The sequence below is a fragment of the Pseudopodoces humilis genome, chromosome 10, assembly GCF_049639895.1.
Source record: "Pseudopodoces humilis isolate 2021_Gansu_Grassland_sample_001 chromosome 10, ASM4963989v1, whole genome shotgun sequence".
Lineage (NCBI taxonomy): Eukaryota > Metazoa > Chordata > Aves > Passeriformes > Paridae > Pseudopodoces > Pseudopodoces humilis.
In genome coordinates, this window is record NC_142209.1 from 252,012 (window position 1) to 264,073 (window position 12,062).

The 12,062-nt window shown below is 45.5% G+C and overlaps 1 protein-coding gene across 2 annotated transcripts in view; it reads left to right on the forward strand.

The window, feature by feature from the left end:
- The window catches only part of ATF6 (activating transcription factor 6), a 70,325-nt gene that overhangs the window by 21,809 nt on the left and 36,454 nt on the right, over positions 1-12,062 (forward strand). The window contains exons 10-14 of one of the 2 annotated variants that reach the window (XM_014257604.2): positions 1,762-1,905; positions 3,633-3,752; positions 4,970-5,081; positions 6,003-6,067; positions 8,593-8,707. In XM_014257604.2, the coding sequence (XP_014113079.2) occupies positions 1,762-1,905; positions 3,633-3,752; positions 4,970-5,081; positions 6,003-6,067; positions 8,593-8,707 (556 nt within the window). The remainder of the gene's footprint in view (positions 1-1,761; positions 1,906-3,632; positions 3,753-4,969; positions 5,082-6,002; positions 6,068-8,592; positions 8,708-12,062) is intronic. The other variant, XM_088060515.1, reaches the window with a different exon arrangement.

Genomic DNA, 12,062 nt, shown 5'->3' on the forward strand with positions numbered 1-12,062 from the left:
GACATTTGGACACCAATGTTCACGGGCAGTAAGGAAACTGTAAGTGCTTTTCTGCCCTTTGGCACAAGTGAAAGCAGAGCCTGGAGCATTTCTGCTGCCCTTGCTCCCTGCTGCTGCCCAGAAACCTGGAGGAGAGGAGGCACTCAAAGCAACATCAGCTGGATCTAGGATTGTCCTGCTCCTGTGGTTCAGAACATGACACAGTTGCTCACAGGGACACCTGGGTTACTACTAATAGGAGTGCAGAAGTGTTGGCAAAAGAGAGGGGATTTCTGGGCAATGCTGGCTGCCTTCTGCTTAGTTGTGGAGTATTTAATCTGCCCTCCTTGCTAGGTTTTGCCTGTCTCTGTTTGTATTTGTTGCCTGTTGCAAAGTGATGCTGTGTAAAACAGGAAATCCTCCCTTGCAGAGTTTATGCTGTGCTGCACAGGAGGAGGGGGCATGAGTTAAAATCTCTGAACTGATCAGCAGGAATGGCAGAGATCTTGTGGGTGTGCTGGGGGCTTGTTGCATTTTTATGTTTTGCCCCTGTTGCTGCTGGTGATGCTCTGCTGTTGTCAGATTTGTCGTTAGGATTTGGGTTTGCAAACATGCACATTTCAGGAAGCAGCCGTGTTATGAAAGAGGAAATGCAGCCTCTGGAGAGGAGAAATCGAAGTCTTGCTTCTGTGCTTTGGAGAGTTCTCGCCTGTAGCTCACCCTTCTGAGGATGCAGGTGTGGCACAGCCGTGGTGGGGCTGTGCTTGCAGCTCACACGTGCAGGGCTGCTCCTCTGGGCATGCAGGGATGCATGCCGTCCCTCTGTGCATGCAGGGATGCATGCTGTCCCTCTGTGCATGCAGAGATGCATGCGGTCCCTCTGTGCATGCAGGGATGCACACTGCTCTCTGTGCATGCAGGGATGCATGCTGTCCCTCTGTGCATGCAGGGATGCATGCTGTCCCTCTGTGCATGCAGGGATGCACACTGCTCTCTGTGCATGCAGGGATGCATGCTGTCCCTCTGTGCATGCAGGGATGCATGCTGTCCCTCTGTGCATGCAGGGATGCATGCTGTCCCTCTGTGCATGCAGGGATGCATGCTGTCCCTCTGTGCATGCAGGGATGCATGCTGTCCCTCTGTGCATGCAGGGATGCATGCTGTCCCTCCTCCTGTGCTGCATGGCTGTGCAGCCTCCCAGCCCGCAGCAGGACAGGCTGTCTGGCACCATGGCCTGCTGCCCTGCCATTGCTCCAAATCCCAGCAGAACTGAACATATTTAGGTTTGTGTACAGTCCTGGTGGATGTCTGGCATAACATTCCAGGCTTGCAGCTGCATGGAATTTGATAGCTAAGTTTTCCTTACATGCTGTATTCATATAAACCATGTAAATTGTACTTTGAGGCTGATGAAAGTTAAAGTTTAGGAGTGCTTTGATTTGATTGTAGATAATTTTCTTATCCCTGTAGGCCTGGGTTACAAGCAGAGTAGTTTCAGCAGATGAAGCTTGTGTGAGGGAATGTGAAAACTAGAGCATCAGAATCCTTCAAACAATTAAAACTGAAGAAGAAAACAGAAATGCTCTTCTGACTCATCCTGCTTTGAACAATGATATTATAGTGACACATCATTTCGTACAGTAGATGTGATGTGAACCTTATCCATGTGACACAACAGCAGCCAGAACCTTCTCCCCCTGGGTGTTTAATGCCTTACAGAAAAGAGCCTTGCAGACCCCTCATGTGTGTGACACATTTTGCTGTGCTTGTCACGTTTTCCAGTGTATTTGAAAAGGATCCCAATGGAGCAGATTCCAGTGTGAGTTCCAACCACCGGACCAGAAATCTTCTGGAGTTCTCAGCTGGCCAGGAGTCCAGCTCAGCTCAGAAGGTACCTGAGGGCATCATTTCCGAGAAGAGCAATAGGTGAGATCAAAACCTTTTACATATTTTGGGTGGCAGAGGGCAGTGGTGCTTTCAGCCCTCACTGCCTTGCTCACCTTTTACAGTGCTCTTGCTGTTTTTACAGAGTACCTGAGCTCTAAACACAGGGTTTTGAAAACTGCTCAGTTTTGCTTTTCTAATGAATGTGGTGTTTTATCTTCCAGAGATAGCAGAGCTTCAGCAGTGTACGTGTGTCCGTGCTGCACAGTGTTAGGGAAGAGAGCACATCCACAAGTGCTTGTCACCAAGGCCTTCAGCACCTTCTTCAGTTCAGCTCTTTGCTTTTCTCCTCTGATCTGTATTTCAGCTTGCATAGTTGTGATGTTTGTCATGCTGTCTATCTCTTCTTACTTTTTAAGCTGGAGTTTTTATTTTCTTAGTTGCTCGAGAGATGACCGGGGAATTTCACGACTAAGAACACACTCTGAACTTAGCAGTGCCTTTTTTCATTTAAAAAAGTCCATCTGAGTCCATCCCTGTGCTTATCCATTATTTAATTAAATACTGACTTGCAGGCTTCCTAGATCTCCAGCATGCAGTACATAAGTGAACATATAATTGCCTCCAGATTGAAGTCTGGCTAGTACAGCTCATGTTTTCCCCTTACAAGATTTATCCTATTAGACTGCCCCTTTCCAGTGGAGTGTTTTGGCTGGTTGAACAAAGCCAGGCACAGATGTGCAGAAAGCCCTAATGTATTTTGCCATGCAGAAAGAAGGCAATAAATCAGGAGCATTTTAAGGCTGTAGCCATGGTGAGGGCTCTGTGTCCTACGTGGTGCATTTCAGACCTGTGGGACAGAAGAGGGGAGTGGTTCTCTTAGGAGGATGTGCTCGTGCCTGTTCCTCCTTTTCTTTCACTTTTTCACCCTGGGTTTGGCAAGCTGTGAGCTTTTGCTGCATACTCTTTATCAGTCCTAGATGCAGTGGAGAGGAGAAGCAGACAGGAAGTTGGAGAGGAAGCTGGGAAAGGGAGGGGACTATGAATAAGGCTTTCATGAGCTCTTATACCTGATTTTTCAGAAAGAAGGTGAGGTTCAGGAGCTACAAGTCTGTCAAAACCAAGAGGACTAAAGCTGAAAACCTGTCAGGAGAGAAACCTACATTAGGTATTTGGTGATAAATTGTTAACCCCTCAGGAACTGCTGAGGGTGTTATGGACTTTTGTACTGAGAAATACGTGCTCTTTTTCACATTTTACCAAAACCAAGCACATTTTACCAAAACCAGTTCTGGAGACAGAGATGTAAATCCTCTCCACTCAGTTGTAATACAGTTTGTGGCTGCTCAATTGTCATATAGCTTATGGTCTTTCTATCTGCATGGTTTTAGTGGATAATAAATTTAGTATTTCTGGAGCAAGTCTTGCACTGGAATAAAAAAGAAAGTTGTGTCTGCAGAGATTGCATAGTTTGCATACTTTGAGGAATATTTTACAGACTACATATTCTATCAATATCGGACCTTCTTGGGAAGAGATCCAACATCTGCTGATGCTCATCTGTCTGCCCTGCACTGAGAGCTGTCAGCCCTCCTTGAGGGATTGACTGACAACATTGGATGTTTGATAGGAATGGTTACTCACCTGTTTCAGAGGTCTCACGGGAGCAGCTGTGACATTCATGGGTCTGCTGGTGTCCGTGCTCATTCTTTGGCTTTGGTCAAAGTTTTTTTAGGGATTTCTTGATGTGGTTTGTTGATTTTTTCCAGGTATGACCGTTCTGTGTCTGACAACAAAGCACTAATGATAGTCTCAGAAGAACCACTGTTATATATTTCACCCCCACCACCCCCCTGCCGGCCCCTGATCAACAGGACAGAGTCACTGAGGTGAGCAAACAACCAAAATGTTGTGAGCATTTCAAGTTTATTAGGAGTTGGTACATCAGCTCTGTGTTGCTGCTGTGAGTGATGCTGTTGTCCAGTCACGGTGTTCATCCAGTACATGACCAGTGTCTGCCCTGTCCAGTGCCTGCTGTCATAAGGACAGATCCACTTGGATCTTTGTCATCTTTCCATGGTTTCAGTAATGATTTGCACCACTCACTTTTCAAACTGGTCATTTGCAATAACTCAATAACAATTTTCTGATTGTCTGGGGGTTTTCACAACTTAAAATAGAAATCACTTCCTGTGTAGAAATGTTAATAGTATGGAAATCAGGTCCAGCTAAAATCCAAGAGAGTTATATAAGAGATGGTCTTCTGTTCTTCAGCTTCTGATAGAAGCAGACTGAACCTGACATTGCAGATGTTCTTTGTTCACTGTTAGAACTCTAACACCTGCCTCCACTTTTTCTGTAGATATGAGTCACTGACCTTATCTCCAGTCTCTTTGTCCATTCTTTCTCTGATTTATTTGCCATAATTTGCCCTTAACCAATAATTTGTCTTGAATTGATCAGCTTTTGATTTTAAATTTCAGTAGTCCTTCCAGTAATTTCAAAGTTACTGTTCATTGGTCAAAAGAAAGGGCTGTCTACTATTTGTGGGAACACCTGTGAATCTAATTACTTTATAGATAAATCTTAAAATAGTATTTTCTTCCTGTGGTATTAAAAATAAGCAATCATAAGGTGAAATAATAGTAATCTTCAGTGTCTATGATGTTTTGTAGTGGATACCTAGAACAGAGGCTAGACAAGATTAAGAGAGTAAAAGCAGGTATTTGTTAAAGGCCTTCAATAGATGTACCTTGGTCCACCCAGGGGCTACACCCAAAATGGAGCACAAGTTTTCACACTTCTTTGTTTGGTCCATTTGCATATTGGGGGTTAATCTTGCAGGTAATGAAGTAATTTACCCCAAGTTTGCTCCCCAAGTTTACATTTCTCAGGGCCTGAGGCAGTGAGGTGTCCTTGGTTCTCAGGCCTGGAGAGGAATTTTGTCTGGTCACAGTGTGAATGTGTTAGAGTTCCACACTAAAGAACTGCAGGATTACAAATCTATGAAAAACACAAAATCCCAGGGCATCTGTGTGGCAGCTGCAGTGCTGTGTGGCCCTGGTGGCAGTGCTGTTTGCAGTCTGTGCTGACTCTGGTTTCCTAGGCTGACCCACGAGCTGCGAGGATGGGTGCACAGGCACGAGGTGCAGCGGACGCGCTCCCGGCGGCTCAGCAACAGCCAGCAGCAGCAGCAGCAGCGAGCTCGAGTGCCACAGGTGTGCCCTGCCCATCCCTGCCCTGCCCTGCCCATCCCTGCCACCACAGATCTGTGCCCTGAACAGCCTCCCTCCCTCCTGTGCCCTGGGAGCCAGAAGTGCCATCCTGCCTGTGCTCAGGGCAGCCACCACTGCCCGCTCTCGATTGTCGCGTTGGCAGAGTTGTTCTTCCATCCCTGCTCGTGGATTCAGGGTCTTGAATTTTTAACAGCCATCAAAATATGTTCAGCATTTCCTAACATGAAATCAGTCATTATTCTTTTTATGGCTTCTCTGTAAGGATAAGCAATTACTGGGGAGAAATACAACCTACAGCACACTCGTGTGACTCACTGTTAAGGGCCACAGCTGATTGGTTTGGTTGAAATATTTCTATTGTTTAAATTTTTGCTAGAGGGGTTATTTTCTTTTGTAAGACTACAGAATTATCAGACTTGTGCTCACATTTCCCATATTTTAAAATCTCTTTTATCTACATGGTATACTGGTATAAAGGCTGAAATTAAGACAATGAATTTTTTAAGTATTTAATTGGTTAGACATAGTAACAGCTTTAAAAGGTATTCAGCATTACAATGTGGGAAATACTGCAATTTTTTAGAGAAGTGTTTATTAAACTTAGATCCTTCTCACTGGTCTCCAGAGCAGAATGGTAAAATATTTAGAAACATTGTCTGTAGTGCCAAGCTCCCTTTCTTGTCTCTGAATGTTGACTTCAAATTTGGCTGTATTAAAAACTTGCTGGTTTTGTTGTTCCAGCTTGATTGCTGACCATTTCAGGTTCTCATTTCAGTGGAAGTGTGCATGTTTCTGTGCAGGGCTGACCTCTGCCCCCCTCTCTGTGTGTTGTAGGGCAAACCAAGGGAATTATTGCTTATGGGCTCCACTTTGTGACACCTTTCCTTTCTCCCCCTTTTCCAGAGCTCCCTCAGTGACAAAGCAGATTCCCAGCTAATGGCCATGCCTTACACAGACACCAGTCTCAGGTAATGCAGAACAGCTCCTTTGTTATTGCTTTCTACTGAATAACCTACTTTTTCCCCAACAGCTGGTAAAGAATGCCCATTTTCATCTTCTCAGGGTTCTTAAGCCGAATACAGCTACTTTTCTTGGCCTGATTCTGTCCCTTAGCAAATAACTGCTTCTAATTATTTATATTACACTTAAAGTAACCCTGGTATTGCAGGTCCACTCTTCCAGGGCCTTTCTAGCCATGAATTTTAAGAAAATCCTTGCTTTGCTCTCCAGAATCCCTTTCTAAACAGATTTGAATATCTAGGGAAAAACAGGGGGAGCTGGCTTTGGATTCTCTGTGAGTCTCTCATTGTCTTCAAGAGGTAGAGCCATTATAGCTAGCACCAAATTATGATGATGACCCTGAAGTACCATTGTGTCTCATTTGCATCCTTTGTGTCCATCTGCTGACTTTGCTGATTATTGGAGCACGTTAATGCAGAGTTTCCTGCTGTCCCCTCCTCATGACTGTCCTGTCCCCCTTCCCTGGTGACAGCAAGCACTGCACAGAAGAGATTTAGGAAACAAAATTTCTCTCTCCTGATCTCTGTGTGAGTCTGTTCAGGAGGCTGTCTGCTTTGAGGTGCCAAAGAGGAGTGTAAGAGCAGAATGGAGAACAGAGGGGACTTTTGGTGAGAACAGCACCTGAAGTGGTGCTGTGGGAAGGAACAGCTGTGCACTCTCCGTTTGCATTGCTGCTTTGAAAGCAGCATCAGCCTGGGGGAGAAGAGCAAGCTGCAGACAGAAAACAGGCTGTCAGATTTTGATACATCTTAATTTACAAGGGAAAAAAAAAATAAAAAGCTTTTTGAGTTCTACAGGCAGATGAAGGATAGCTGTTTTAACTGAACACTCATGAACAAGCCTCATGCCATAAGGCAGTTTAATGTACATGCTTGAATTACTCTTGAAAAAAAGTTATCTGGATTATTTGAAACAGTGTGCAACATCATGCAACTCTGCATGGAATAATCTGTTGTGCTCTGAAGGAAGTGAGATTTTTTGGGCTGTTTTTTTCAGATTAATGATGTTTACATGAAAAGCAGCAGTGAGTCATGGCAGCTGCATGCTGAGACTGTCCTGGAGCTGCTAAGAACATAGAACAGATTTCCAGTTCCTCCCAGAGCCACCAGCTATTAGGTGCTCCATGAAATCATAGAATCACAGAGCAGTTTAGGCTGTAAAGGACCTCTGGAATCTCTAGCCCAGCTCCATCTCAGGAGGGGCTTGCTGGGCCTGGCTGTTTCCATGAGTGAGTAACCAAGCTCAGATGAGCTTTGTTTCCTGTGTGAGAAGGATGGGAGCCCATTCCTGTGGGGCAGAGCTCTGCAGAAGGGGGTGTCTAGAGAAGAGCTGCCTGCTCCTGGGCCCGCAGGATTTACACCCCCAGGCCCATGGAAGGGCAGCTGACTCTGGTCTAGCAGTGGCAGAGGAGATGGTGACAGCCTGCTATTACTGCTGCTGGAGAAAATCTCTTGATGATAGATTTGTTCCTTGTTATATTTTAGAAACACACTAAAATTATCTCAGTTAGCCCCCCTAGTTCAAAACCTGGGTGAGCAGAAGACAGCTGGGGAGGGGAGGTGTCCTTGCCACAAACACACGGTGTGCTGTTAAAGTGCAGGACATGAAAGTGGTCCAGCTAATGGTTTCCCTGAGTACAGCTTTCCAGTGTGATTAAACAAGTTACTTAGGAATGGGCTTGGGGAAGTACAAATGATAGCAGTGCATGCTAGGAATTTCTCACCTTTCCAAGATAAACAGTGGATAAGCACCATGATTGTAGGATTTGCCAGTGTTTTGGTTTGGAATGGTTTAGAGCATCTTTTCCTTGTGTCTCATGTGTGTAAGATGAGAACCGTGGAAAGATAAGCCAGAATTATGTGAATAACTTAGTTTTGCTCCTCTGTCTAAATTGAAAATCAAGAGCAAAACCTTTGAGTTGACCAGGGCAAAAATCTTTGAGTTGACCAGAGGACACAGCAGGGGGGGAAAAAAAAAAAAAAAAGGTGGGTGAGAAGGAAGGTGAATTTGTCATTTGACAGTAAATTAAAAGCTCTGTTTATGCTTAACTTTGCACTTCTTTCAATTTCAGTGGTTTGGATTCTTAGCAGTAAAAGAAAATTATTAAATTATTAAATGGTTTGATATTTTATTTCAGAATGTCATTGTATCCTTAAATTTATTTTCAGAAGTCATCACAATTTTTCAGACACTTCAGATTGAAACTTTTTTCCCTGTTGAGCTAGCAAACAGGATTTTGCTGGCCTCAGAAGCATGAACAAAAACAAATCTGGAAAACTTTGCTACAGTAAGACCTCTGAAGCACCTTGAACTTTCAAAAAATACTGGGTAGTTTCGTTGTCTTCACCTGTGTTCTGTGCTCCTCATGCTGCTCTCAGTGGATGAAGAGCTGCAGTTCCTTTAAAAAGCAGGTCTGCTCACTGAAATTAACTGTCTGGTCTGAGATAATTACCTTTGCCCTTCTTTATTTCAGCAGGAGCTCAGGCAATGAACTGCAGGTGTATTATGCCTCTCCCAGGAGCTATCAAGACTTCTTTGAAGCAATTCACCGAAGGGAGGACACGTTCTATGTGGTGTCATTCCGCAGGGTAAGATAAGGAATATCCCTGGCTGATATTGGCCTTTCACTTGTGTCCCCAAAACTGCTTCTGGCAGAGGCACCAAAGATGACTTAGTCAACATTGAAGATAAATCTGTTTCTTCTGAAATGATGCTTCTCTGTGTCCTTTACAGCATCATGGCCAGATCATGGTCTTTGCAAAACATGCCCATCACACTGGGAATGGAAAGAGCTTTGCAGAAACTTCGTAGTGCCAGGGCAAGACAGCCCAAAATTGCATGAACCCTGTGGTTAAACACATCTAATTAGAGCTACCTAATGGGGGTACAAACCTTCTGTGCTTCTGGGTATAGGAGCAAATGGACCCTCTGCGTCAGTTATTACTGTTAACACAGTTTCTGTCTTCCCCTAAAACCCTTGCATTTGCAGTTTTATGTGTCACATATTGCAGCTCTGCAGGATTGTGTGCAGGGCCACGATTTTTCTGCTGTTTTGTGACTTGTAGGTTGGTATGGATGAGCAGGTGTGCTGTCTGTGCTGAGATAGGACAGAGGCTTGTGCTGCAGCTTTGTCAGGCACAGCTTCACCTCTGCAGCACAGTTAGTGATGGTAAAAGCTGTTACAAAATGGAATTTCAGGTGTCTGGTGGCACTTTCTGCACTGCAAGCACGACTAGTGTTGAAGGCAGGACAGCTGCAGCAGTGAGAAGCTGTTTGGGATCTGGTAATGGAAATGATCAAGGCAAACAGTGGCTGAAACACCAGTCTGGAGCTGGAGGAATTTCTTCCCTCCCTTTTGCAGAGGTCTGGATGAGTTGTTGGCTATGTCTGTAATCTTTGGCTGAGCCTGGGGTCCTGCTGAGCCTCCTGCCCTGCATTTTGCAGTTGAGGTGTCGGATGAGAACTGTTCTGTGTGTGTGCTCAGCCAGCTCCTCCCAGCACCCTGCAAGGCTCCATTTGTTTCCTCTTCATGGGGGTGTCCTGAGAGGGGTCCCAGGGTGGTGGGGGAGCAGTGGTGGCCATGGCAGCAGCTCACCCAGCTAAAAGCAGTTCTGTGTCACAGCACACAGATAAACACAGCTGGTTTTAGCAGTTCCTGTGTTGTCATAGCTACCAATCTATAGATGTCTTAGATACAGAGGTAATACAGCCCTGTCCTACCTGGCACACAGCAAGTTTGTTAATTTGTGAGGTGCATGTCTGTAGAGAAGGTTCAGACAAGGCAAAAATAGCAGTGCTCTTCTTAGGACTAAGGTTTTATGCTGAGTAGAAATATGAAGTTAGTTTCCAGTCTTGGGATTATTGGGTTGTGTCACAAGGCTGGAATTTTGTTATTAAATGCTTGGCATGTTCTGCTGTTCTTTCAGCTAGCAACACAAATACAGCCAGCACCAGGCTCCACATATCCTGAGGATGAGGAGAAGGGAGCGGAGAATAAAAGCTTTCTTGGCAGCTCTGAAAGCAAAGCAGAGCAGTGTTTGTAGAGTTCTGCACTTGGGGCCATTGCTCCAGCTCACCTGAACACATGCACATGTCCCTAGGTCCTGTTTACACTGTGGGGTTAATGACCTGGAAGTTGTCAGCTCTCATTTCAAGCCGCAGATGTCCTTGGAAACAGCGTGCCTAGTGCCACACACTCCCCACAGCTTGCTGTGCTCTCTTGCAGGGAGAGGGGTGGGGGCGGTTCAAACCCATCCATGAAGTTGATTTGGTTGCAAAGCTTTTGGTATTTCTGTTTTATGAATGAAATGTCCTCACATAGAAGGCCGTTTCATGCATTACCTCATTTATTGTTTTAACAGGGCAGACCTGGTGTAGCAGCAAGCTCTGCCCTGAGGCACTTGTAAATGACTTGCTTGGATTCTTTTGTGAGTGCAGAAGAAAGGATCCTGCACAGCCCGAGGGGTGGCATCGGCAGGGCCCCAGCCTGGGAGGTGCCCTTTCACCTCCTCCTGGGGATTCCTTCATTTTCTCTGGCCACAGCTCCCTTTTCACCCCTGACTGGGGCTGGGAGGGGACTGGTTCCCCCCCAGTGCGTCCCACAGCTCACTGTGTCACTTGTCCAAGTGAGGAGCCAGGAAAGGATTTGTTCTCTCGCTGTTTGCCCTGCAGACACTCCCACACACTCAGTAAGCTGTTACAGCCCTCTGACACACAAACCAGAACAGCTAAAAGCTGCAGGCAGTGGTGGTTCTGGTGGTGGTGCTGTGCTCCAGGTGGAAGGTGGGACTGTGGATCTCGGGAGAGACCCCTGGATCCCGTGTCCCGTTTCCTGCTCTGTGCACAAACCCCAGCATTTCTCCTGGATGCATGTGATAAAACACTTGCACTACAGGAGCTGTGCCCTGAGTCCCTTGATTTTCTAGGAAATGGGTTTTGCTAGGGCTACCCCTGCCTTTTACGTGGTGGGACTCAGCCAAGGCTTCTGGAAGTGCAGGGTTGGGTGTTCTGGTGATGCTTGCTACCTGTAAGACTGAGACTGCCACGATCTCATCAATTTTCTTTCCTTGCCTTGGAAGGCTTGCAGGTCTGCATATTTACAGTTGAAGTTTATGTGTTTGGTTTTTTTCCCTTTTTAAGGAGGAGAGAGGAAAATGAAATAGCATTTGGATCAGCTGAGTCCGTAGAAGCAGAGCTTTTGCTCTGGGTCTCTAAAGAAATGAATTTGTTGCTATTTTCAGGGGAATCTGGAATGTCATTTCTAAACAAGAGAAGTCTGCTGCTCTGCCAACACCTTTGATTTCTGCTCTGTAATGTCTGTGATGCCAGGTGTGCTTGATGTGTCCTAAAAGCCCAGAGGAGTGTGGATACAGAGCCTGGTGGCTCTGGGTGAGCCTGGCACCCACACAGCTCTGCCAGAGCTCACGTCTGCTTTGCCACAGCCTGCTCAGCCCTTGACATGGTTTCTAGAATTACCTGGTAGTTAAGGTAATTAAGTAAATCATTGGAGCAAACAAATCCCTTCCACTTTACTTTGGTCTGTAAATGGTGCTGGAGATGACTCCACCCTTGTGTGGTTAGGGTCAGAGTCCCCACAACTTGGAGTGATAAAGCTGTAGATTTCTCCATCCTGGGAGGTTCACTCAGTGACCCTTTGATGACATCTCTGCAGGCATATTTAAAGACAGTGACATTTTTTAGGGTAAGAATGTAATTAGTGTTCTTAAGGAAAGCACAGTTTAAAGTTTAATTTGCTTGGAAAATGCAGAGGATTTCTGGCATTTCCTCTCACTGCTTTCTCTGTTTCAGAGCACAAATGTCTCCTAATATCAAAGTTTGCCCCTTGCATTTATTGCAGTGCATATGCAGTATCTTACAGCAGGATGTAGTAAAAAGTAGATATTAAATGGTGATTCTGTTTGTTAGAGCAAGAGTGATGCCAGC